General features: G+C 40.3%; 2 protein-coding genes across 3 annotated transcripts in view; one reads left to right on the forward strand and one right to left on the reverse strand.

Moving 5' to 3' along the window:
• Window positions 1-24,413, forward strand: part of LOC115359046 (dedicator of cytokinesis protein 3-like) — a 260,901-nt gene extending 236,488 nt beyond the window's left edge. Inside the window, exons 31-53 of one of the 2 annotated variants that reach the window (XM_030051275.1) lie at window positions 258-316; window positions 1,696-1,844; window positions 1,995-2,080; window positions 2,215-2,241; window positions 3,097-3,192; window positions 3,528-3,588; window positions 4,144-4,237; window positions 4,615-4,850; window positions 5,465-5,569; window positions 6,074-6,215; window positions 6,352-6,518; window positions 6,952-7,038; window positions 7,214-7,393; window positions 8,029-8,112; window positions 8,307-8,423; window positions 8,943-9,052; window positions 9,730-9,874; window positions 10,858-10,939; window positions 11,121-11,239; window positions 12,839-12,926; window positions 13,417-13,536; window positions 15,501-15,586; window positions 17,613-24,413. In XM_030051275.1, the coding sequence (XP_029907135.1) occupies window positions 258-316; window positions 1,696-1,844; window positions 1,995-2,080; window positions 2,215-2,241; window positions 3,097-3,192; window positions 3,528-3,588; window positions 4,144-4,237; window positions 4,615-4,850; window positions 5,465-5,569; window positions 6,074-6,215; window positions 6,352-6,518; window positions 6,952-7,038; window positions 7,214-7,393; window positions 8,029-8,112; window positions 8,307-8,423; window positions 8,943-9,052; window positions 9,730-9,874; window positions 10,858-10,939; window positions 11,121-11,239; window positions 12,839-12,926; window positions 13,417-13,536; window positions 15,501-15,586; window positions 17,613-18,293 (3,121 nt within the window). In that variant the 3' untranslated portion in view covers window positions 18,294-24,413. Of the gene's footprint in view, window positions 1-257; window positions 317-1,695; window positions 1,845-1,994; window positions 2,081-2,214; window positions 2,242-3,096; window positions 3,193-3,527; window positions 3,589-4,143; window positions 4,238-4,614; window positions 4,851-5,464; window positions 5,570-6,073; window positions 6,216-6,351; window positions 6,519-6,951; window positions 7,039-7,213; window positions 7,394-8,028; window positions 8,113-8,306; window positions 8,424-8,921; window positions 9,053-9,729; window positions 9,875-10,857; window positions 10,940-11,120; window positions 11,240-12,838; window positions 12,927-13,416; window positions 13,537-15,500; window positions 15,587-17,612 lie in introns of both variants that reach the window. The other variant, XM_030051277.1, reaches the window with a different exon arrangement.
• The window catches only part of LOC115359048 (uncharacterized), a 44,139-nt gene that overhangs the window by 2,004 nt on the left and 14,855 nt on the right, over window positions 1-27,280 (reverse strand). The gene's annotated exons all lie outside the window — the stretch shown is intronic.

Here is a 27,280-nt window from a genome sequence, read left to right on the forward strand (position 1 = left end):
AAAAACATAGAACTACTTCAAATGGTGTAATGCAAGTGCTTTGAAGCCAAACAGTTGCACTGTAGGCCCAAAGGCCAACGTTTAACACTTAATTATTTTTCATTGCTTCAACTGATGGCTCCTCAGACCTCTCTCAGATCCTGAAAAAACATTATCTTTTCAAGTATTTCAAGTGAAGTACCATTTTTTCCCTCAAAACAGATGTCTTGCATCACAAGAAAATGCACTTGCATGTTTAAAGTCCCTTTGTTCTGCAGGTATGGCGACATGAGGGTGATGATGACCTATGAACTGTTCAGCATGTGGCAGAACCTGGGTAAGAACAAATGGGCACCTCTCTCAAAGAAAAGAAAGTAGTTAGCGGTATAATACTGGGAAAAGAGGACGAGAAATTGCTCGACAAGCAGAAGTATTGTTACTTCCCTTATTTTTTACTGCAGTAGAAGTACTACTAAAAAATTCTACCTAAGTGAAAAGTAGCCGAATTGAAATGTACTCAGAGTAAAAGTTATTGAGTTTCTTTTTTGGAAATAATCTTATTAGATGTGATCATTTCCATGCAGTTCTAAAAGGACGAGTGTACACAGTTGAAACTAGGTTCTTTAAACTGGTAATTTGGAAATTACTAAAAAATGCACCAGCAAGGTAGATCCCTCTTCTCATCTCTGCTGACTGATTAACCCAGTTTTGAAGTGTATGATGTTCCAGTTTCTGATGCTTACAGAGAGCTTATAAAATGTATACTCTGTAGTGGATGTGATTTCAAATATAACTGAGCATAATACTTAAGTAAAAATGTACTAAGTAAAAGCAAATCTACTGGCTTTAAAATACACTCCATAAAGTAGAAGTGCTCAAAAAAACTATTTAATTACATTAACATAACTAAATGTTATTAGTTACTCACTCAGTGTTACGTTATGTTGCTCTGCAATAAAAATTATAAATGGTGTCATGAAACACAGAAATATATACAATACAACAACAACATGACAAGGATGCAGATAGTGGAAAATGGTAGAACAGCAACAAGTACTTAGTGACATCTGAATGGAAACCATCCTACTAGAGATTGTTACCATGCAGGGATGCTTTGTTGTGAGTATTCTTGTTTTGACCTGCACTCTTTTCATAGAAAATTCCCCCTCTGATGTTGTTACACACATGCAGTGCACTCTGAACAATGAACAATTTGTGAGAAACATAACATTAGTAAACTAATGTGACCAGAGCAGGACAGGAATAACATTGTGAGGGGAGCATGTGTCCAATTAAGGACAGGGGAAAAACTGATGACCTCGGGCAGGATACAGCAGCAAAGCATTTTCTATCACTTCAACATTTACAGGAAATCCTGCACACACTCACAGTCTCCGCCTCTCACTGTTACCTACAGCAATACTGACCTCTACTGGATACAAATAATGTAGCAACAGCTTCATTGGTTGCAACCATTACTCTTATACAAAGGAACAAATAAATAATTTAATTACAGTTGAATAAATACCAGTTCCAGCGTACATATGTGTTCTGTCCTATTCTTTTGTGTTCCAAATTCTTAAATCTAAGATCAGTTGTCATCCTCTCCAGGTTAGCATGAGATACATTTCTTTGTGGACACAGAATGACTGTTTAATTGATTGAGTGATTTGTGATTGACTGATTACGTGGTACATCACTGTATTATGGTTGTAGGTGAGAATAAGATCCATTTCATCCCTGGGATGATTGGTCCCTTCCTGGGAGTGACACTGGTCCCTCAGGTGGAAGTACGCAACATCATGATTCCCATCTTCCATGATATGATGGACTGGGAGCAACGCAAGAACGGGAACTTCAAGCAGGTCTACACGCACACATGCACGCACGCACACAAACACACACACACCTTTTACATGACCAACTTCCATGTAAAAATAGCTATTTAAAATGCACCTCAGGATGCTAACTTAATGAGGAAATCACATTTGAATATTGTGTGTGTGCACATGCAGGTGGAGGCCGAGCTCATAGACAAGTTGGACAGCTTGGTTTCAGAGGGAAAAGGAGATGAGAACTACAGGGAGCTCTTCAGTCTGCTGTGAGAGAACACACACACACACACACACACACTGTCTTTAAGTATCTGTCTCTAACCCGTCTCACAGCAGTTCTCTGTTTTTCTGCTCTAACACTGCTGTTGTGTGTTTGCTTCACTCTGTGCTGCGGGATTAGAACCCAGTTGTTTGGGCCGTACCCCAGGTAAGACATCATTTACACCAAAGGGGACAGTTTGAAGAGTTGAAGTAGACCAGTGTTTCAGTTTGCCATTACATGGGGCCGACACTGACCTCTTAAAAATCAGCCAGTCAGTGTCTTCCCTTGCCAGGTACACTGGAGGTGAGGCTCTGATTTTACTTATCCGCTTCAGTCTGTAAATCCTGCAGTAAAACCTGCCTCTCTTTGTAAAGACACTTAAAAGAATTTCAATAGTCCATGTTTCTGTGGAGAGTTTTACTACCACATGATGGTTTCAAATGGGTTTCGTGCACTCTAGCATCATTACATTTGCTCAACCTGTTAATGGCCACTCTAATCTTCAGTTCAACTATTATGAGTTATGAGACTTTTCTGCAACAGCCATTTGTAGCACAAATACAAGTGTAGACTTCATAAATGATATTGCATGTTTAACATAATATCTACAAAGTGTGTACGCCTGTTGTTTCTGCTAATCTTTTCCAGCGGTTGTATTTTAGAACTCCAATATCATTCTCCTACCTTTTAAACCAGCCACTGGTTTCCATTCATTCCACTACGATATTAAATGGTATAATGTGAACTTTCAGAGACTCCAAACTTTCCTTACATTATCCATCACGATAGCAAAGTCGCCCACATCAGTTTTCCTAAAAGCAGCAGCACTGTTGTGTTTTGATGACTTGCAAAATGGTTTGCTGCAATGTAAAATGTAGGTAAATTGTAGTAAGTGGGCCAAACATTCAAAATCACTGGCGTGGTCCATTAAGATATCATGCTTAGCTTACTGGAGTCAACATATGAATTTAGAACCGGCTCATAGAGGTAACATCTTCTTGTTTTCTGGTTTCCTTGTAGTCTGCTGGAGAAGATTGAGCAGGAGACATGGAGAGAAACAGGGATCTCGTTCGTTACATCTGTCACACGGCTGATGGAGCGACTGCTGGACTACAGGTAACATACAGATACATGCACTCTTTACATTTGCTTTGCACAGCTAATTTCCCATTGTTGATCTTTCAATGACAATTATTTGTTTGTTCACTGATCTGATTCTGCAGTGGCTGTTCAAAACCATCTACAAGTGTTTTTGATGTGTATTTGCTTAAAGAAAAACTGGTATATTGCTGGTATATTACCATTGTTGTTTTTGCTGTGAAGCAAGACTGTGTATGGTGTTTGTTCTGATTCTCTAAACTCTGTGTATACACACTTCAACCACAAATTACAAATCAACTTGAAACTATTTCAAACTATTTTTCATCAACTTTGTCTTGTTTTTTCCCCAGGGATTGTATGAAGGGAGATGAGACAGAGAATAAGAAGATTGGTTGCACAGTTAACCTCCTGGTAAGATTGATAACATGGCATGAACACTGACATTAACATGAGGTGGCATCCAGCTTTGTTGGCTTGTTTGGTTTGTGATTTGATATTAAAAATGAATTACAGGGTCAAATAATGGATTTTCATGCTGAAAGTTGGGATTTTCAAATTTAACCCCAAATTACCCCCCCCCCCCCCCCCCCCCCCCCCCTTGCCAAAAATTACCCCCCTGTGACCTTTTGGTGGTCACTTTCTAGAAAATGGACATTTTTGTCCACGAAGGGTCATGGATAGGTTAAAAATGCATTACAGGGTCAAATAATGGATTTTTTTGCTGAAAGTTGAGATTTTGAAATTTCACCCAGAATGACACCCCCTCACCAAAAATCAACTCTGGTGAGGATGGTGACTGTCTGTGAGGGAGTTTTGAATTTTGAAAATGGACAAAAATGTTCAGGGGTCACACGAGGGTTAAGAGACACTGCTACCATTTTGAAAATGTTAACCCATAAGCTTGTTGATTGGTTTAAGATTGGGTTAATTCCTAAGAATTTCAGGCTGTTTTTTTTTTCTTCTCAGAACTTCTACAAGTCAGAGATAAACAAGGAGGAGATGTACATCCGTTACATCCACAAACTGTGCGATATGCACCTGCAGGCCGAGAACTATACTGGTACCACACAGACACATGCATACACACTTACTGTATATTTATTTACACACAGGTAAACAGAGAGATTGGAGTTTAAGTTACCCAAAGACTTTCTGAAGGCAGAGCTGTGCCAGAGGCAGAAACAGTTTCACTGGTTGAATAAAATCTCAGACTGAAGACCCACAGTTAGCCTGAAGCACAGTGAAAAAGACAAGAGCTAAGAGAGGAGGCAGCTAAAATTAAGCTGATCCATCTGTTGGGAATTTTTACATGAAAAACTTGGGCAAAAGTAGAATCTGTCAGCTGTCATTAAAACGATGACAGCTGCAGTTAAAGGGTGTAAAATTTTGACTTAGTCCAAACCAAGACCAACATGTACACGGCCTGTCCCTCCACAGAGGCTGCGTTCACCCTGCTGTTGTACTGGGAGCTGCTGCACTGGGAGGAGCGGCCTCTCAGAGAGTTCCTCCACTACCCCGCGCAGACTGAGTGGCACCGTAAGGAGGGCCTTTGTCGCAAGGTCATCCACTATTTCAACAAGGGCAAATGTTGGGAGTATGGCATTCCTCTATGCAGGGAGCTGGCCTTCCAGTATGAATCCCTGTATGACTACCAGAGTCTCAGCTGGATACGGGTGAGTCCCATCACTATCACAGTATAATGCCTGTTCTTTGATACTGTGTTGTAATGCATGCTATGCACACAAAGGCAAACTAGAGAGGAGTTAAGACAGCTTAAACCTCCATGAACACTGAAGAAGTTAAACAGATTTCTGAACCCTGGCAACCCTGACAGTTAGGAGTTAGAATCAAGTCTCCATTTCTGTCAGTTTCATAGTTATGGCTGAAAAATTATAATCATCAAATTTTTGAAATCCTAGATCCAGAGCACCACCAAAATCTAATGACTTGTTCCCTGGCCAAAGTCCTATCTGTCAACCAGATTTCCCGAAAATCTGTTCCATCAGGCAGACAAACCAACAGGAGTGAACACAAACTGTTCTTAGCAGAGATCAAAACAGGAAACGTACCACTGGGTTCACATTCTCATTCCGACTCGTAGATTATCATCCAAACCATTTATATCTAGATCAACAGTGACCCAAACCTTAACTTCTGCAGTATTTCTAATTTTTGTGAGCATGTCAGTGTTTCCCATTACTTCTCCAAAGCTGGGGCATCAGTGAAATGTGGCATCATCTGTCTTTTCATCACCATCTTCCCCTGTCTTTTGTGTTTGTGTGTATAGAAAATGGAGGCAGCATATTACGACAACATCATGGAGCAGCAGAGACTGGAGCCAGAGTTCTTCAGGGTGGGATTCTACGGCAGGAAGTTTCCTTTCTTCCTCAGAGTAAGTTACAGCCTTCAGGTTTTAGTTGCATCATAGCAATATTAATCAAGAGGCTATTACCAAAGTCCTCATAATCCAAGGCCAGAACGTTCTCAAGAGTATTTAGCTTTCATGCTGTCTGAAAAGTTTTTTCAAGATAGTGTATGCTTAAAAAAGAAGTGAAAGCAAGAAAGATTGCTAACTGTATCTCAATAGTCATCACAAGAGTTGGTACAGCAGCCAATAAGGCACGGAGCTGTGATATAGAGTATACATACTGGTTTCTATAAAGTTAATATCCCCATATATTTTCAGCTTAGGAAATTTGATTGTTGGCCATAATGTTTTAATAGTGTAAAAACAGACCGTGACTTATCAGGTTGTGATGCAACTCATGGTGTAGCCATTGTGAGCTACAGATCACCGTACAGTACACCGTACAGAGCACAGTACAGGCTGTCTTGTTGAGTATGTGTCTTACATGTCTTTTAACCTGTTTTGGGGGGTTTGATTTATCCATACCAGAATAAAGAGTTTGTCTGTCGTGGCCACGACTACGAAAGACTAGAGGCCTTCCAGCAAAGAATGCTTGGAGAATTCCCACAAGCCATTGCAATGCAGCACCCAAACCAGCCGGATGAGGCCATTCTACAGTGTGATGCACAGTGTATCCTTTGTAAACAGAGAGAAAACTTACATTTGTGTATGTGCCTGTCTGAGATTAGAAACAATACAAGGTGAGAATCAATCTCCATACTGTATATATCCAGTTATTTCCTTGACCTGTGTCTTCCCCCTCTCAGACCTCCAGATCTATGCGGTAACACCGGTACCAGACAGTGTCAGCGTCCTCCAGATGGACAGAGTACCGGACCGGATCAAGAGCTTCTACCGGGTGAACAATGTCAGGCGTTTCCGTTATGACAGGCCCTTCCACAAGGGACCCAAAGACCGGGACAATGAGTTCAAGGTGAGTGGGCAAAAGACAATCTCCACATCTCCCCTTAGTTTTTTGGGCCATTTGACTAACAGGAGTTTGCAGCACATTAAAATGAATTTAGTTTGTATTTGTTTCAAGGACTGTTTGATGGAGTCTCACAAGCTCTTGAAGCCCTCTGTTACGTCAGTAAGAAAAGCTCCTTTGTTCCAAAATGAGATACATACTATCTGGAAAAAAAAGAGATACCTTTAGAGAATGCTTGATTGATCTAAACTTTTTTTTTTTTTTTTTTTTTTTTTTTTTTTAAATGGAACGTATTCTAGTATAAGAAGAGAATAACCATATGGAAAGTGATCTTTACATTAGGTCATCTCAGCAACAATGCTGTCTCTAATTTGTGTGTGTGTGTGTGTGTGTGTGTGTGTGTGTGTGTGTGCGCGTGCGTGCTTGCTGTGTATTCCAGAGTCTTTGGATCGAGAGGACCACCCTGATCCTCAGCCACCCTCTGCCTGGTATTTCACGATGGTTTGAGGTGGAGAAGAGGGAGCTGGTGAGTGTAAACAACCTACAACCATATGCTGTTTCAAACACTTTTTGCCAAAATAAATTAAAAAAAAAAAAAAAAAGTCAAGGCTCTCACAGATTACCACTTCATTAATTTCTCTTGATAACTCTCAGTCTTGTTTCTATCTCTTTCTCTCTCTCATCTGCCCCTTGTCTTTCAGGTGGAGGTGAGTCCATTAGAAAATGCCATCTATGTGGTAGAGAATAAGAATCAGGAACTGCGGACTCTGATCAGCCAGTACCAACACAAGCAGCTGCATGGAAACATCAACCTGCTCAGCATGACCCTCAATGGGGTTATCGACGCTGCTGTCAATGGTGGAATTGCCAGATACCAAGAGGTAGGGGAAACTTTGATTTCATAAAACCACATTTGATGTCAACTGAAAATACCTAAAAAATATATAAATATCAATGTGTAACAGTTAATTTAAAGGGCCATACAAGTGAGTGTTGGGGCCTAACTTCCAATATCATTTTTGCTACCTTTTATCCAGCCATTGGTTTCCTGGTTTCCATTACTTCCACTATGATATGAAAATGAACTTTGAGGGACTTCAGATTTTCTTCACACTGTAATAAAGTTGTCCATGTTAGTTTTCCTAAAAGCAGCAGCACTGTTGTGTTCTGATGACTTGAAATTGAGCAGAGTGAAATGGTCGTTTCACTTGACAATAATCTGCAGGGAAACATTTGCTTTCCACAGCCAATTATCAGCTCTGGTTATTTGCCAAATGGTTTGCTGTGTAAAACGTTGGTAATTGTGGGTAATTTGTACTAGCTGGGCCAAACATTCAAAATTACTGGCATGGTCCTATGAAAAAGCAATGAGTGTTTTATTGCCTCGTGGAAGAATGATATCTAGTTGATATGTTCATGATTTTCAGTGTTAAGTCTTTTCTCCAGGACACAAAGATGTTCCACCATCTTATTAATACAGTGTGTCATGGGTGTATTTTTCTTCCTTGATCACCAGGCTTTCTTTGACAAGGAGTACATCACCAGCCACCCAGAGGACACAGAGAAGATCACACAGCTCAAAGACCTGATGCAGGAGCAGGTAAGATGTTCTTCAGTTATGTTTTCTCTGCCTTCTGAATTCAGTGGTGTGGTGACACTGTGGTGCTCAAGGTGAAGCTGAAGAGAAGCTTAGGGATCCTTGTAAAAGAGGTACGGAACTTAAAATATTAAAATAAACACTCACACATCCCCTTTGAAGAATGATCTTAATGACGCTCTGCTGGTTTTCTCCAGGTCCACATCCTTGGCGTCGGCTTAGCTGTGCACGAGAAGCTGGTGCACCCAGAAATGCGTCCCCTGCACAAGAAGCTGATTGATCAGTTCCAGATGATGAGGAGCAGCCTCTGCCATGTGAGTGCAGATCAAATCTCCAACAGCAGCGTTGCACTGGCTCTACTGTACTGCAGTCTTTTAAAAAATTTTCAACCACAATGTTCAGGGGAGAAAAATATCATCTGAAAAACATTCCTACAGTAGACTTCATTTTGTAAGCTTTTCAAAAGCCCAAAAAGAATTAAACCAAAAATGAACCAGCACAGAGGAGGATACTTTCTATAGTAAACATGCTGGAAGGGCTGACCATCACAGTGAAACAAGCTAATTAGTAGCTTCAAAGAGGAAGTTATTTTGCTCATAGCTGACTCAGTTATGTCATTACTAAGATTATGTAGTCTAAACTTTTACACTCTGAACTTTTCACCTTTTTGGGACCTCATTCAACTTTTAAGAGGCTCCGGTTTACCTTCTTGACAGGCAACATGATTACAGCTTTAAATGATCAGACCATGCTTCCACAGACACATACACTGATAAACACACATCCAAGGGCAGTGTAAATATTCAGAGTAGTGCTTCTATGTGGCTTTTCAGGGTCTGCCCGGGTTGGACAAGTTGGGCCCTGGAGCCAACACTGCCAGAGGGATCCTGGCCTCTCACAGCCCCATGAGCCCTGAGAGCTTCAAACTCATGCACCGACACAGGTAAAACACACACACACACACATACACACACAGTGAAGATTCCAACCTTTCTGTCCACTTTACCCATGAGTTACACTTTGTACTTTATGTAAATCTTTCTATTTCTTTCTTATGAAGCGGCTTATCACAGTTCTTTGCACCGTCACTAGTCACTCTCACCCATCCATGTTCAGCTCATGTTATGTCCTCATCACGCCATACATTTAACACATATACCACCTAATATCACATCACATGTCACAAGACACTGAACCACTGACCACTGTCCATTTGCCATTGTCTCTGCTGCTGTCGTTCTTTCTTTCTTATTTTCTTTCTGTTTGAGCACATCATGATTTCTGAAATTCTGCCATTTTCTCTCTCTCTGTCTCTCTCTCTCTCTCTCTTTCCTCCCACGGTACCATCCTGCATTTCTGCTTGTTGCATGCTGCTCCTCTTATTGGCTTCATTTTCATTCCCACCAAACCATCCCATGCATGTTTCGGTTGTTCTTCTCCCTCCTTCCTCCTGTCCTCTGCATGGCTCCTTGCCTGGTCCTCCTTCCTTCCTACCCTTCCCTCTTCCTTTTCCTTTTCTTTTCCCTCTTCATTCCTCTGCCTCTATCCCCCCATCCCTCTTTACTTCCTTGCCCCTCCCCTTCATCCTGTTTCCTTCCTCCTTTCCCTCCTCCTCACCAGTCCCATAGCAGTTTTGACTCCTGTGCGCAACTCCTCCTCCTCTCTCTCCTCTCACAACTCCAGCGAGGCTGGTAACATTGGGAATCTGCTCATCCTCGCTGATGGCATGGTGGTGGAGCACCCCGAGGACTTCTATCGCATGCAGGTGAGTGGTGCTTAGGGCTGTCAGGGTCAGTGGATCAAGCGTATCCTTAGCAGGTTAATTCTAAGAGGAGGGTTTTAGAAATTTGTTATTTTTGTTGTTGGATTGTATTTTTTTTTTTTTGGGCATGATAAAAGGCTTGTAAAAAGGTGTACAGTGTTTTGTAATGAGTCCAGATATTGTGACAAACAAGAACATTAGTGAGTATTGTTGTCTGCCCACTAGAACATATAAAGCATTATCATTCACAGTAGTAACTCATCTTGCACTTACTGCACTTTAATTAAGGCAATAAAATTATTCTATTGTATTTTATTCTTATTTTTCTTATTCTGTTTTCTGTAGTCAGGAAGGAGAAACTGTCTGGTTTTCTAGTTGAATCTGCTCTTTTCAGAGTTAGCTTGCTAGCTACTCTCTCTCTGGCTGTGTCCTGCCCGTTTTAGCCAAGTCTTACAAACATCATATGATCATGATATGAGCTTGAATTGGCTGGTTTTGCTTATTTCGGGTGTTAGGACTTTGTGGCACTTTGCAACAATGTTTTGATAAGTGTTATAAAAAGTTTTTTTTTTGTTATTATTAGTTTATTATTGTAACCCCCGCCCTCGTAATTTACACCCTTATATTTGTGAACCAGAAAAAAATAATAACCCCATGACACAAGGAACTACAAATGTGGCACCTTTTAAATATTAAGACATACATTCATTAATTCCATATTTTTTGCTAAGATTTAAATAACATAAAAAATACCTTATAATTGAATAGGTCTGGAGTCAAAAGGATAGAAATATTTGTATAATTATCACTTCTCTATTGTCTGTCCAGCCTTCTAATTTTTGTCACTTTTATAAAAGTATATATAAATTTTTATATAAAAAATTAAGATAAACTTACATTCATATTTTTCATGTAAACATCCTTTCTAGTCACCACCTGTTATTACATATTGCTATACTCGTCTTTGCCTTCTCCTTTTCTCGCAGGCAAGCCCCTCCTCCTCCAGTCTTAGCTCCACCCACTCGGCACCTTCTCAGATGATAAACTCCGCCCCCTCAACCATCAGAGGTAAGCACGAAGTCAGATATGCATCTAATGACAGCAATTCATCAATGTCCTAGAAAACCGGCTTTATTTTCAGTTCAGCTGAGACAGAGGAGAAAAAATTATCAGTTTTCCAATTCCATTTGTCAATATCTCACAGTCAACTTTTACTGAAACACTGAAAGTCCGCCCTCTCCCCCTGCAGTTGGCTCTCCGTCTCTGCCCGACAAATACAGACACAACAGAGAGATGCTGATGCTGCTGCCACCACACAGGGAAAGACCCAGCAGTGCAATGTACCCCAATATCACTGAGAATGGACAGGTATGGAGGGAGGGGGAAAAGGTGTCCTGTGGCATTAATATTGATGATGCTGGTAAAGCCTTTGCTCATTTGTACCTGCATCATTGTTTTTACAGCCCCCCTGCAGGCTTTTATGGATTTCTGCATGTCACTTTATGTCAATCCTAGGTGGAAACTCAAATCTTATATTAATATGAAGTAACAATGATGTCAAAAAGTAATAATCACACAACATGTCATATTTGTTTTTCTTCAACAACTACACCTCTACCATGTATTTCAACAAATTTCAGTAATAGTATGAACCTTTGGGTTTTGGTTGAATCATGGCTTCTCCCTCAACACCAGTCAAGTTGTTTTTGTTGGTTTTCTCTCTATTGTTATGTCTCACTGTCCCACTAAGGCTGGCTTTCCTCAGGTGCCATAGTTTGCAAAATTATGACACACATTTCAGGTGAATGATGTAAGATTCCCTTAATGTCATGGCAGCACTGATAAATTCTAGTGTTCAACTAAAAGTCGCATATGTTTGCATGCTTTGGGATTATATCACATATCAACAAGGGCCGTATTCAGCATAGACGTACCGGTACTTAACGTCAAGCTAACAGAAATGATAAAGCTCTGAACAACCTGTTGCACTAGGCAAGCGTTGCAAGTGTGGAAGCCGAGAGGGCCATTCTTCTCGCGATTGTAGCCGAAGAACTGACTGAGCAGGACATTACTTCAAATGGATCATTAATAATAGGGGCACTGCAAAAGACTTTTGACATCACTGCCACAGCTTTGGCGATCAGACGCAGGAGGAGACCTCCAACACATCATCAGTGGTTATGTGGAAACTGTAGTTCCTAACTACACTGACCCAACTTTTGTCGCTCATTTTAGGATGAGAAGAGAAACATTTCAGGTGACGGATCTGCTCTACTCTACTGTGTTTATGCACCTCTTGTGAGCTGAACTATCATTTAGACGTATATTTACCAACCACTGTTTATAAAATGGAATAAAAGTGTGTTTTAAGTTTTAAGTTGAATAAAAGTTGCTATATTATTGAAGAAAAACAATATTCTATGTTTGATCTATCATCATACTTATCACATACATGTGCATTTACCTCTTCAAATGATGGGTAACATTTCAAACATAGGCTACACTGATATATAGCACCTTGGAAGCCATAATGGAGCACTATCGTTTTAAATGGCGGAGGCTTAAATACAGGCTGATGCTGATTGAATAACACCTGTGACACACCCACAAAACGGAGGAAAACTACCTCTGAGGCATGATGCTCTGTTACAAAACATTACAACCAAACATTTAATTCAATGAGACGTCACACATTACATATCATAACGTCGTTGAATACACCCAAGGTCTCAATGACATTAAAAAATGTGGCTCCATGCAGGATTTTGCTGTTCACACTGTTGAGAAAACAGCAGATCACATTTAACTGACACTTTTGGCTACGGTGTGAACGAAGCCTGTGTGACTGCCCATATTTCAGTAGACCAGAATCTGTATTTGATGCCAAAGCAGAGGCTGAGGCAACTGTATTCATGCTTTCACCAGCAATGCTGGGTGTAACTGTTCTTTTTTTCTGTCTCCCTTTAGCCACCTAACTTCCAGCGAGCATTGTTCCATCAAGTGATTGGTCCATGCAAGCCTTGCAGTGATCCCAACCTCTCTGTAGCTGAGAAAGGTACACAAACAGGCACACAAACACACAGAGATGTGTCAAGTCTTGCTTTTATATCTTCTCTTGTCTCTTTGGTGCCTTTGGTATAAGGCATCACAGACAGACACATGCTGTGAGCAGTGTCCTGATAAAGACCATCCTCAGGCAATAAACAACTCAATAATGTGTATATACAGCAGCTCAACACCATCTATGGTTACATTTTAAAGTTGCATGACTTCTAGCGGTCCTTTGGCTCATATGTGCTACTAATTTAGGAAACCCTCCTGGTGGTTATATTAGGGGTGTAACAAACAACCGATGAGGTTGTATGGGTTGGAGGACTTGTCCTGATATCACCTAACAGGATTTCTGACAGTAACATTAGAGTTTATCTAGAAACATCTCAAATTTGGCTCCCTGAAACCTGCAGATGTCCTAAAATATGGACATACACAAAAAAAAAATGTTTTCTTGTAAAAGCAAAATCTAAACCTCCTCTCCTCTTCCCCAGTACTCACCACTCCCAGCAGCTGGAGTTTGGATAGTGGTACCAGGGAAGCTCTCCCCTTCCTCTCTGCCCACGTTGGCAGTGTCATGGCGCCTCCTGTGCCGCCACGCAGCCTGCCTCATGGTAATGCAGTACTGTTGTTAGTGTGTGTGTGTATGTATGTGGGTATAATATTTGTTTGTGTTTACCTTTCTGTGGGTCTGCATTCCTGTATGTGTACTTGTTGATGGGGATTTGTGCCATTGTGGGTGCAAAGATGTCTATTTGTGTGTAAGTGTCCTTTTCATATTGTGTATGTGTGGCTGTATATGCAAGTGTGTGTTTGTGTATTTGTGTTGATAATTGTGAAAAATGCCCCTAACCCAACCAAGTTCATATGCAGCACCTTTGTGTGTGTGTGTGTTTGTGAATGTTCCTGTGTATGTTGCTTTATGTGGAATACTGCGATTGTGTATACACTATAAATTTCCTGCTGTGAGTGAGCGTCCTGTAGGTGTGTGTGTCATTTGTAAGCATGGTTGCATGTACCTGGATGTGTATATTTTGGTTTGAACCAAAAATTACAGCTGTTGAATGCAGCTGGTGTTGGTACCTTTTTATGGTTCAACCCAGGATTTGGGTGAGTTTGGATGAGTTTGACACCTCTGTAGTTTGATGGAACATTAGTTTGTCCTCTGTCACTTTAGATGACCCTCACCCACAATCTTCCTGTGTTTGAGGGTTTGGTAGTTAGAAATGCACCCCTCTGTCAGCTGCTATTCTCTTCACTCATCCTCGCCTCTCCTGTATTCACCCCCCTGTACTCACATTTCTTAAGATATTTAAAGCAAAATTGAACTTTAGTAGAGTGTTGGGTTGTACAGTTCTCTGGGTGTTATGAGTCCACATGGTGGTGAAATATCCTCATTAGTTGCTCCATGTTCCCCTGGGCTGCTAATTCACAATACTGGATTTCTGTCTCTTCATTCACTTTCATGGTGCGTCAAAAAAGTTCTGTCAAAATAACACAAAATAGCACATAAACGAACATAAGCAAAGTGATTATGCCAATATGAAAAATAACAATTCCCAGTACCCATTTTTCATGTAACTGCAAGTAATATCAAGTCGTTTCTTCATGGGACAAAGTGACTATCCAGAAGTTTCATGCAGCCGCTAACTGCCAGATCTACTTTCTAGTTCAAATGCTAAAATAACAAGAACAGATCTGTTGAATTTCCTCAAAAATGGGTATTGGGACTTGTTTTTTATATTGACAATCTGCTGTGTTTTCATTGGTTTATATGCTAAAACTTTTATTTTGGTACTTACTTTACTATGCGATGGAAATGAATGGAAAGATAGAAATACAGTATGGAGGATTAGCAGCCCAGGGGGAGCACAGAGCAACCAGTGAGGATATTTCACCACCATGTGGACTCAAAACCCACAGAGCTATACAGTCCAACACTACTGAAGTTTGCTTAAAAGTCTTGCTTAGCACAGATTTAACATCCTGTACAGTAATGTCTGCAGGACCCTAGGAGTAATGTTGGGTAAGAGTTCCTCCAGTCCACCAAGTGTGGTTTCAGTGGACATGAAGGGCTGGGCCACTGGAAATCTGGAGAATCATGGAAATTCCTGTCACATCCAATTCTGCTCAGGAATTTCCAATGTGAAATGTGTTACGCGATTGATCTTGCTGTGATTCTACACTGATGTGAAGCAGCCTGTTGAGATCATACCTCTTCATTGTAAAAGAAGATTCGTAATAATACTTTGTTGTGGGTATGATGTTGAAGGATGAAGCTGTTTCTGAGTTTTGATGGCTCATCCTCTACAAAAGATCTTAAGAGTTTTGAAGAAAAACATAAACAGGGATTTCAAGGAATTAAAAAGTAGACCGCATGGTGAGACCCCTTCACTCCCCCCTCCCACCCACAAACACACCCCTCCACCTCTTCTGTACTTCTCTTTTCTTCCTCTCCCTCTCTACCCCTCCTCTACTTTCTCCTCGCTCTCACCTTTCCCCGTGCCTCCTCCTCTTCTCTGCTCTTACTTGTGCGTGCCTCTCTCTCTCAGTCAGTCCTGCTGTGTCTCCCCCGTAGGGCAACACCTGTCGATGCACTTTGACGCTTTCCACCACCAGGTCAGCGACCTCCCTCCAGCTCTCCCCGCGCGCTCCTTAAGAAAGGTACCCTCCTCCTCTTCCTCCTCCACTCCTTCCAACTCGTCTGTAGGCCGGATTGCTTGTCTGTCTGTCTCAAAGCGACTTCCCTCTCTCTCCTCTGTGAGTGTGTGTGTGAGAGTCTGCATCACATCCTGTGTATTTCCATCTGTCTGCACTCTGGTTGGGTGATACTGTACATCCACCTGTCAACGATCCACGTTGCGTGGTGGCATGATGATGTGAATTGAAACACAGCTTTTAAGTAGCAGAAGTAAGGGGCATTTTTACATTTTTAAGTATAGTACAAGTTCTTGTGCTAAAAAAAAATATGTTGAATAAGTATGAAGTGGTGGTGGATTCCCACCAGGAAAACAGTGGGACAAAGCCAGCACCTCTCATGAAGGCTCTAGGAAATGTCGCCTCTGTAATACCTTTTAAATCACCTTGGGCATATATGCTACCCCTGCATGTGTTCTGTTTGTCTGTGTTACATTTAACTACCTTTTTTATATCACTAAAGATCAGTGGAATAGAAATCAGCGAAGGATTATCCTGATGTGTCCATCCAATTACCCAACCCCATCATCCTCTGTCAGCTTTCCTTCTTCTGTCTTTTTCTTCTATCCCCATTCTCTCATTTTCACTGCATGGCCTTTTCCAAGACTCTCATTATTGATTTGATTCCACAATACAGTGTACTTCTCAATACAGCAATGTTCCCAAAGAGAGGCTGCTGTTTGTTATGTGTATCGCTTTGCCTTTATTTTTTTGCATATCTGCGGTTTTTATGTACTGCATATTGTGAATGTGTGTGTACTGTTGTTGTTTGCATCCAACAATCATATTTTAAGGAAAGTACTTTGTATGGATCAATTTCCCCCCAAACAAGCTGTTTACAGGGTCTAAAAGACAAAAAAGCAAAAGAGGAGGATAACACCCATCACATAATGACATGTGAAAACATGTTTTTAGGGCGTGTGATGTTGTCATACCACAAAATTTTGCACATAAGACCTTTATGTTATATAGTTTTGTAAAGGTAGGTCAATTGGAAAATAAAGGTCTTGGTTTGAATAGAGGTAGAATGAGTAGCATTTGTCAGTTGTGGTTTATAAATAAACATTCAGCTCCTCCTCCCTGGCTACGCTAACTGTGGGCAGTGAGTTTTTGTTTCCTAGGATGGCGACGACATTTATGCCATCGCTGTCCTAGGAGAATAATCTGGCCCCGCTGGCACCTACTTGTCCAACAATAAACAGGTCAACACTGCGTCGCTCCTCATCCTCATCCTCTCCTTCAGTGCTTGCCAGCAAGTCAAAGCCAACCCCAGATTCACTCTTGATGTGGAACGAGCTTTGTCTGCTTGATGTTTCACTTCACTAGATTCCCTTTTTCCACGGTCCGTGTCTATGATTTTCATAGCTTCCTATTGGATGTGGTGCTATCAGTCTTACACTGCATGTGCAAGATTTACTGTTATTGGCTGGGAGCTACACAGCTGCTGCCAAAAGGCTGCCGCCCAGAAGAGTCCTGAGCTCAGCAAAACAAGAAAATCCAGGCAGAGGGCAGGGTCTCTGCAGACACACACACCAACACACACTTCTAGGGGCTCATAAATCATGATTGAATGGGATTATTTTTGAATGAATCTATACACTTTTTTTTTTTTTTTTTTTAGGAAAATCCTACTCCTTCTGCCTGTTAGTACTAAGACAACCAAATCTTTGTTACATGTGAAGAAGCTTATGACAATAAAATATAATAAATTGATTAAAGGCAGTAATTTATATTAAACTTGAGAAAATGCAGCAAGTGCATCCCTTTTTTTGTAGCCCTAAAATTTGGATATCTCAGGTAAGAATAAATCATTTTTGCCATATTTAAAGGGAATTATTGAAATCTGCTGTTTCCATTTATTGTTAAGTGTACTTAATGTGTGTCTGTTTGTGTGTAAGCAAGCTTATCTAGTGACTTACGATATTCCAGCTGATATATTTTATGTCCCTTCATACTCTGTTTCTCTTTTTTCTCTTTAATTCTCTCCTTCCAGTCTCCCCTACACCCTATACCTGCCTCGCCCACCAGTCCACAGTCCATCCTGGATGGCAGTAACTCCACCCTGTCCGGCAGTGCCAGCTCAGGAGTCTCCTCCCTCAGCGAGAGCAACTTCGGTGGCCCTGCCTCCTCCTCAGACCCCCCGGCCAGTCGCACAGACACCCTGGAGTCCGTTCCCAGCAGCCAGGCCTGGACTACCGACCAAGAAGACCTGGACTCGCCCTACTTACCCGTCAGGTACAGTGTCTCTGAGCCCGAGGTCCTGGACAGCACCAAGCCCCCGCCCTGCCGCAGCCACTCCGCACCGGGAGGAGTCACCCCGGCCCAGGCAGGGGGCCAAATCCAGCCCCTGGCTCCAGGTATGGGCTCTACTGGAGCTCCAGCACCACAGCCTCCACAGGAGGGCATGGTACATCACCAGTACCACCACTTTTACCCACAGTACAGCCACCACCACCCCCCTCTGTATCACCACGAGCCCCCTCCGGCCCTGCCCCCCAAGCCCTACCTCAGAGAGGGGTGCATCCCCGAAGAGGACCCCCTTAACACCCAGCCCACAGCCCCTCCACCTCCTGCGCCCCGGCCCATGCCACGCAAGATCTCCCAGCCTATAATCGCAGCAACCAAGGAGGAGCAAGCGAAAGTGGCGTGGGAGCATGGTATCAGCGAGGAGTGAGACGGGATTTTGGACGCCTCTATATGGAATGGCTCGGTGTATAGACTCTTTGCAAAAGAGAGACAGATTGAAAAAGAAGGGAAGGCGAGAGCTGAACTGAAATCCTCTGATGAAGTGATGTTGAGGTAAACGTGATGTTGACAACAAAAGATTTTGAAATTTCCCCTATTTCTCCTGGCCAAGTAGTCAAACTTGAGCTGAGGTGAATCATGGCGCGACACTTATTTTAAGATGATAAAAGCATGATATTTCTGTCCCATGGCCCTAGGATAAGATGAAAAATCAGGAGGCTATGTCTGAGCTGGAGAGATAAGTTTATCCACACCTTGACTTATACCATCCTGAGCACAGATTAACATTACCTTGTCCAATGTAAAGCTATCAAGCTAGCTTTTTTGTCTCTACACCATTTTAAAAATGATTTCCTTTAACCATAGTCTTTATGTCCTCGTGTTATTGTCAGTTTGCATACATTGAGTTTTTCAGCTTCTACATTAAATCCATCAACATCCACTAATGCTGCCATCAAAAGATAATTGTGAGATTCCACAGATATAATCACAATATGTTTGCTATAGTTGATTTAAATTTCATTCACTGAACGATTCAAATCCACACTTAACCACTCCATCTTTCAGAATCAGTTGATTGGACATTGTAGGAATTGTACGATTTTTATCATGACATAGCAAACTCATTATTTTGATACCTCTCTCTGAAGACAAGCAGCACTTTTACACAGCAACAGAGCACCAAAACTTTAAAGAATGAAAATATTAACATATTTTTATAAATTAGATGGATAAAGCAATGATGATAATGATGAATACGGGTTGTACTGAGGTGTAGATTTTTTTTTTTTTTTTTTTTTTAAGAATGCCTGTAAGGATAAATTGAGGATTATCTAAATGGAAAAAAGAGAAAAAGAAAGAAATTGTGGATGACCCTATACCAGTCACACATGCACAAGACTTAGCTCTTCCACCTGAGCCCTTCTTTTGGAGTAATAACTTGTTGAATACCAGATTAAGGCTATAAATGCTTATGCATAAAGCCTCACCCCGCTGGTGTTACTATTCAGTTCAAAAGTCCACTGCAAGAAGTGGTTCATTTATGCAAACAAAGCAACAGTCTTCGGACCGGCTCAAACAAGCCATCTTTAATGATGTCACTTTTTCTGACATTTTAACACTACAAGGCAGGTTTGATTTTTTTTCTTTCCCCCTGTCTGTGAGCTACTCACAAAGGCAACACTATATATTTTCCAAATGTAACAAAGAATGTAGATAAACGTAATATTGTACACAGAAATATATATCCTATGATTTATATAAATCCTTATACTATGGATTGAAGAGGACACTTACATAGAAATATGCAAGACAATATGGCCTCTTGAGCCATTAGTAGCTGCTTGATGATACATGATGTGCACTTGTTTAAAAGGGTAAGATTACGAGGGTGCAGTAGCAGCCTTGGGCCTCACACACACAGGGGACAGGTTTTGACACAGGAGCTCCTAAAAGTGTCTCACGCACAACTAGTTATTTTCCTCCAGGAGCTGGAGTTGGCAACATCTTGTGAATGACTTTTAAACTGTGGCTGTATTCAAGGTTAGAAAGATAAACGTGCCAGTGTGTGTAAGGCATTATTTGACATTTATTAAAAAAAAAAAAAAAAAAAAACAATTTACTATAATTGTAAGACATTTCAAGAAAGTAATTAATGCTAATAATTGTACTTTTTTTTAATCAGGGTACTTTTTTGTATGCATGTTCATTTAGTGAAAGTCACAGCCTTTCTAGGGATTGTGTACAGTTCACAAGGGTAGACTACTGGAACCACTGGAGGAGGGATGTGCACTGTCGAGTTTTGAGAATCAGAGTCACTCTACTTGCAAAGGACACTAACATTGACATTGGCATCAAAATACTGCAAAGGTTAGCGCTTTCCATTTAAGATGGACAAGACATTTATGACCGGGCAGCAGTGTTTACTTTTAAACATTAGCACAGACAGTATATTTTAGTACTCAATCAGTTGAAGCTCAAATGGATCACCTCATTTCAATATCACTAAATAGCCAGTGAACTAACTCAGCTCTGTGTATTTTGCCTGATGCTTAATCATAACATCATCTCAGTGAAGTTTATTTTCATAGCCCTTAACCACAGTTACATTCTCACAGGGCTTCACAGCACCTGCATTATGAAAACAAGAGAGCGCTGCGCCCCTCCTTAGGAAGGCTGTGTTCACACTGCAGGCCTTCACACTCAATTCTGATTTGCTGCATATGTGTGATATCACTGCTCTAAGGTTTAACTTACATATACCTGATACCAGCGTGAAAAAGTGTCATGTGTCAAAAAGACACATGAGCAGAGTGCACAGCAGAGCTACACTTCTGCTTGTTTCAACACATCTCAGTTGCGGTTCATCTCATTTCCACCAAGCTAATGGTGACATAAAATTTACTTATTGCCAAGGCAGTGCTGATAAAGAAATGACTTTTTTCCCCCTTTTTCACTCACTGGAAAGCATCAGATCTGTGCCACATAAGGGGGGAAAAAAATCACAATTAGCACACTTAAAGTTGCAGTGTGAACATAGCCTAAATGACTGGAAGTTAATCTGGGTTTCCTGTGCAGGGTCAAAATATCCACAAACAGAAACTGCTCTTGGCTAAAAAATAAAAAATAAAAAAATAAAAAAATAATAATAACATTTAGCTTTTCAAGCCAGTGCTGTGCTGTGGCAGTCCTGTGAATTCTTTTGATTTTCAAAGCCACTGAAAGACAGAATTTGGCCTTTGGGATTTTAATTAGTTGCAATACTTACTTGCTAGACAGCTCAAGAATAGTGAGCATCTCATCACACTTGTTGTTATGGAGGGCATTAATTCATAATTTGGAGCCAACATGTTTTAAATCTTGAAAAAATGAAGTCCATTGTGCATCCAACCGGTTATTTTGAGGTGGTAAAGGGTGAGTTGAAGCTCATAAGGGCGATCTGTGGGTCATTGTACTGTATTTATTTATGAGACATTCTTAACCACATGTAAATACAGTATGTGTTTCTCTTATACAGTATTAACCATGTATCATAACCATAGTATAAAGTTTTAAATTTTTGAGTACACAAAGAGGATTTTTCTCTGAGATTAACTGGAGATTGAATCTATAGCATAATGAATGATCATGTTTTACCTGTGCTTGCAAGGGCATTACTTCACTAAAGCACTGAGGAGAAATGGGTTCATTGTCTCTGTATCAATAGATACTGTGAATTTGTCTTTTTTTTTTTTTTTTTTTTTTTTTAACTTTGAGAATGGCACTGAGTCTTTTATTCTAAATGGTGCTTTGTCAGCCGTGCTATCATCCTGTGAAGCATTTATCCTGTTACGTTGCCTTTTTCTCACCAAAAGGAATTCACATCAGATGAAAGTCAAAAAATACTTTTCATGGTTAGTTTTAGCCAGCTTATAGTCAGTGCCGGACAGCCTGACACACCTATCAATGAGTGACAGAGTTTTTAGAGTGACAGATAAGTTTTTCAAAAGCAATGAAGTGTGCTCTGTGGTTGACAGCTTGGCACTGACACTGAATTGTAAACCCCACTCATCTGGACCTCGCTGAAAACAAATACTCTGAATCACTGGCAGGTTTGATTCACACTGTTGTATACTGATGCTGCTTGCCAACTTTAATGTACTTAGGCAGAATCAGAGCAATATGTTGGCCTGACTCCATTGATGTAATGTGTGTTCATGTTATTTCTTGAGCTCTTGTTTTTTTTATACCTGTGAATCCATCCATTACCTCTCTCTCATTCACACAAAGCAGCTATGGTAAGAAGTGCTGGCATCTGCCCTTTCATGATGTATATTTTAATAAGCATTTAGAATTGACATACCATTTTAACCAATGCATTTTTTTAAAATCACTTAAACAGTGCAACCTACAGTACTCCTATGTCCTAATTTTTCTGTATGTAAAGTGCTGACTGTACAGCTGTCATCTGTCATATTGACCTTGTTCACTAAGCGGCCATTTCGGAAATTTCACGTTATCTGAGGAATAAATCCAACCAGCTCTGCATATTATACAAACATTTTTCATTCTAGGTAGTGACACTGAAAAATATTTGAAACTCAAGGATCTGAAAGATCCAGAGAGACAGTGCTTGTTATTTTAAAATATTTGGCATTTGTGCTAGTTACCAGAGTCTAGCCATGTTAGCTAGCTAATAGTTTACTAACCAGTTAGCTAGCTCGCTAACACTGCCAAATTTGGTGCCGTTGCAGTTCCTGAGGTCGTGAATTAATTATACCTGTTCAATGGATGGAGTTCTCCCTTAATGTGTTGAGGAACTGCTAGTTTTATAAGCTAAATATGGCAGTTTTCCACAATGATTTTCTCACACTGAGTGTTTAAATTGGCCACAATGTGCACTCTGTAAATGAAACAGACTCCCCAGGTTTAAGTTATGATTACTTGTTAATCTTGTTGAGTCAGATTAGAGAAGGATTAGAAAAGTTTTTACACCAGGAAGAAATGGACTGTCCAATTGTTGATGCAACTCACTATTAGGAGGACATACTGTCTAACACCAGCTATATTGGCTGGTAATTTGCTCATGATCTCCAGTCATGTGGGGAAACAATTTAAAAAACACTGAGGAATTTGAGCTAGTTTCCTTGTTGTGCATATTGTGTTTTCATACACCATGCTGCAGCTGAGCAGCTGATGCATGCAGGCCATACAAAAAGCTGATTTAGTAATGTGCTGATTCTATACTCAATCTCCATGCAAACAGAAGTCAGACAAAAGATAGAAGCCATGAAGAAATATCTGCAGTTCATCAGCCAAATCAACACATCGGCACTGACAGACAGATGGTGGACACAGAAATGATTTTTCCTTTAAGTAAATTCACTCCAGAGTAAGGTCACTCTGAACACGACCATGTCAAATACTTTGAGAATCACAGCACATTTTGTCATGGGTAACCTATGCAATGCACCCACAACTTTGATCCAAGATTTTTTTTATTTATTTTTCAGTTTAAATTATGAATGCTATTTCTTTTAGGTTGTTTTTTTTTTGTTTGTTTTTTGTTTTTTTGCACGACTTCATTTTTTTAAATTTAGATTTCTTGCACTCAAATTACTTCAAAGAAACCATTATCCCTTGTTATTGTATCATTTTGGAAATCCTAAACTTAACCCACCTGAGAGCAGAGGGACTTGACCATATTTTATAAAAGTGATTTAAGTATGTAACATCCAAGCATCACACAAAATTTGAAATGTATGTGTTGTAAGGCCCAGCAGAAAGATTATCAAGTTAAGCATGGGGCTCATTTTATGTTATAATTAAAGCAAAGATCCACTTTGGTTCCTATCACTACTGCACTCTCACTGTTTGAAGCAACTTTATAATCAATGACGCTGTACTATATGAAAGTTTCTGGAATGATAACACTTCTCTGTAATGATGCACAGGTTAGACTAGCAACAAGCATGGAGTGACACTAAACCACTGAACACAGTTTTTATTTCAGTTGTGTGTTTTGTGTAAATATTACACTGGATAGAAATGGGAGGAATGTGGAGGGAATGGCGATATTTAGTGCACTGAGGGGACGGGTTGACTTCTGTGTACATAACCAGGAGAGAGTGTATTTATACCATTCATAAAGGGCAAACCTTGTATAGTTTGTGATTAATTGTCTTGCCTTGTACTTTCTGATGTAAAACTGTTTTTAAACCTAGACGACGACAACAAACAAACAAACAAAAAATACAAGTTCCTTTTGTTTAATTATTGTTATTATTTTGGGGCAGCTGGGTGGATGGGACAGGTGGGCAGGTGGGGTATTAATTTGTGTATTTTGCATCAATGACAAATCCAGATAGTGTGTTGCTATGATGGTATTCCTTTGTACAATGATGCTAAGAAATATTTCTTGTATATAAAAGTCTTTATTGTGTTAGCATGGATATGAAACTGTGATGTGTACAACAGTAGATGTAAATACTCACGTTTTTCCTACTCACTAAACTGCTGTGTTGTGGATTCATGATTAATAACATACATTAAACAATGTTTTATTGACTCACCTGGGACTTGGTCTGGCTTTGTTTCACAGGTACAAGAAAATAGTTTTTTTTTTTCCTTCCGAAGACTAAAAAGATATGCTTAAAAAAATCTAAGTATACTTTCACTGTAGGTGAGCTGTGTCAGACTCAAGTCAGTTAAGATGTCTGCATGAGACTTGTCCAGTTGTCTCTTTCTACAGCAGTGAAAAAATAGACCTGTGCTACACGAGGTCATAAGATCCAATGTAATTGGCTTGTTTTGGATTCAAGCCATTGTGTTTTGGATGTCAAAGATGTAACTCCATGAGGAGGGAGGGGGTTTTGGGCTTGAACAGCAGAGGGTGCCATAACATTGAGAACTGAGAAACTTTGCTCTGCACCGAACAGTTGATGATGTGAGGTGGGTTGCTGTGTGGAGGGGAAAAAAATAATGGCACTAATGATCAAATGTATTTTCTAAAAAATGACCAAATACATATCTCCTTTTTAACTAAATATTTAAGAGAAAGAGAGACAACCACTACATTCCACACTGGTAAACAAAAACCAATGTAGGCAGCAGACATGCCTGGGGTAGCGGGGTCCTGGACCCCCAGCAGTCCACCAGAAGTTTGTAAAGGTTAACAATTAGCTTAACTTGACAACTATTTCATTTATTACACATTAGAACAATGATTGTGTGACTGTACTACAGTAGTAACAGTGAACCTAGATGTGGCCATCCTAGTTCACTGTTACTACACAATATATATATAATCACAAAGCTGGATATCTAAATTACTGTAATAATTTTGGCTAAAAACTGTTCTAAACTCCTGCTTTGTTATCTAATGTTATGTACCAAGCAGTAAGCATTATTTTCATTATTCAAGAAGAGTCAACAAAGGTCTGCTCCATTACAAAGTTTTTTGTTGTTTTCCATGTAGGCTATTTTTTGAAGATGGGACAGTTAAAATTCAATTTCTTCTAAAGGATATTTTTGAATTAATGACATATGAACAGAATTAGTTTATAGTCGGGGAGCCAAAGTCTCAAAAGCTCAATAAATTGGGTTGAACCTGACATGGTCTGCCATACTTTTTATTTGTGTTTTTTCTGTTAACTTTGACCCTAAGGACCAATAATTGGAGGGTCTGCTCTGCTGGAAATATCGCGAAAAAAAATTGTGGCCATTTTAGTGTATGCACCCTGTATTTTTTATCAGAAAAATGTTAAAAACGATTTTTTCCCTCAAATCCTCAGTGGGTTGGGTAGGCTGTCAATCAATGCATTCCAGATACAGAGAAGACATGTGCTGACGACATCCACTGAAAAAATAACTCTTAAAACACATTTCTTAATTATTTTGCATCAATTTAATGCAAACAAATTAGGCGTTTTCTCACTTTTTTCCAATATTTTCATCTTTACTTCATTGGCAATCAATTATTTCACCAAGTTATGACATCAGTCAATATGCCATTCTTTTCAACAAACTGTATACTCATTCCACAGAAAAAAATGATAAAAATCCAACCAAAATCATTGGATCTGTGGTGATTTAACTACTAGTTGGCGATCAACAGGCACCGAACTTCAATGGAATTTTAGACAACTCAAAATTCTGAAAAACATGCTGGTTATTAAGCATCATGGCACACTTACACACACAACCAACCGACGGTAACTGACGGATTTCAAAGCTGCTCATCATCATCTGTGGTAAGTGACAGTGACTTTAGTGAATACTGGAAGGTCTTTTTGGCAAAGAATGGTAATTAACTGAAACGACCACAACAGTCTTAAAGCAAGTATATTTCTGATGATTCCTCATCCCAAATGTATGCCTGTAACAGCGGCATTCATGCTCTACTAGTACACTAAAATGGCCACAATTTTTTTTCGCGATATTTCCAGCAGAGCAGACCCTCCAATTATTGTTTCTTAGGATCAAAGTTAACAGAAAAAACACAAATAAAAAGTATGGCAGACCATGTCAGGTTCAACCCATTTTTGAGACTTTGGCTCCCCGACTATTAGTTTTGTTTGTGTCTACATTCAGAGTGTGGTGAAGGGGGGCCCACATGAAGCTTGTGCCCCAGGGCCCCACCGTCCTAAGGTCCAGCCCTGGTCTAAGCCATATCCCTGAAATATTGTGTCCTACACATGGCAAATTTGTCAACACATAGTTATAGAGGGTTTGTAGTTGTTTCAAAACTACAAACAAGTGGTGGTCTGGTGGCATCATGGGGGTACATATGATTGGCTGTGTACAAATAAAGGCCAACTATATAACAACCAGGCCAGAAAAAAGAGATGGGATACCAAGAAAAGATTATTGTGGTGTGGATGCAGATCAATCAGTAAGTTTCTAAGAGTGAATGACACAGTGCAGTAGGTTTGTTTCCAAATGTAGCTGTGACACAGTCCTAGTCTCTACTATAAAACTCTCATGAGCTGCAGCTTGACAGTCAGCTCAGTTAATCTGAATAAACCTAACTAAACCTAGTGAGCTAATTTAATTTAGACTAGCCCTCTATAGAGACCTGCACATAGCCAGAGGGTCGCCCTGTCTCCACAAGAGCCAGTATGTGCTCCATGTGCACATATGGGTTTGCATGTCTGCGTGTGTTTCTTACATAACATCCTATGGGCCTATTAGCCAGTCAGGGACACTTGGTGCATTGTCAGCAGTCAGCTCTCTGAGGGTTTCTACCCATATCAGCACCAAGAGAGCAGTGAAATGGCCAAAGAAAACCATCTCAGGCTGCACAGATGTACACGTGCTAACCCTCCTCACTCCATGCTTTCTCGTGCTCAACGCCTGCCTCCCTCTATCTGCCACGTCTATTTATCTAATATGTGATAACGTAAACTCTCCATGTGTCCTGGGAAGCTTGCTGACTCC

The sequence above is a fragment of the Myripristis murdjan genome, chromosome 5 (assembly GCF_902150065.1).
Source record: "Myripristis murdjan chromosome 5, fMyrMur1.1, whole genome shotgun sequence".
In the NCBI taxonomy this organism is placed as follows: Eukaryota; Metazoa; Chordata; class Actinopteri; order Holocentriformes; family Holocentridae; genus Myripristis; species Myripristis murdjan.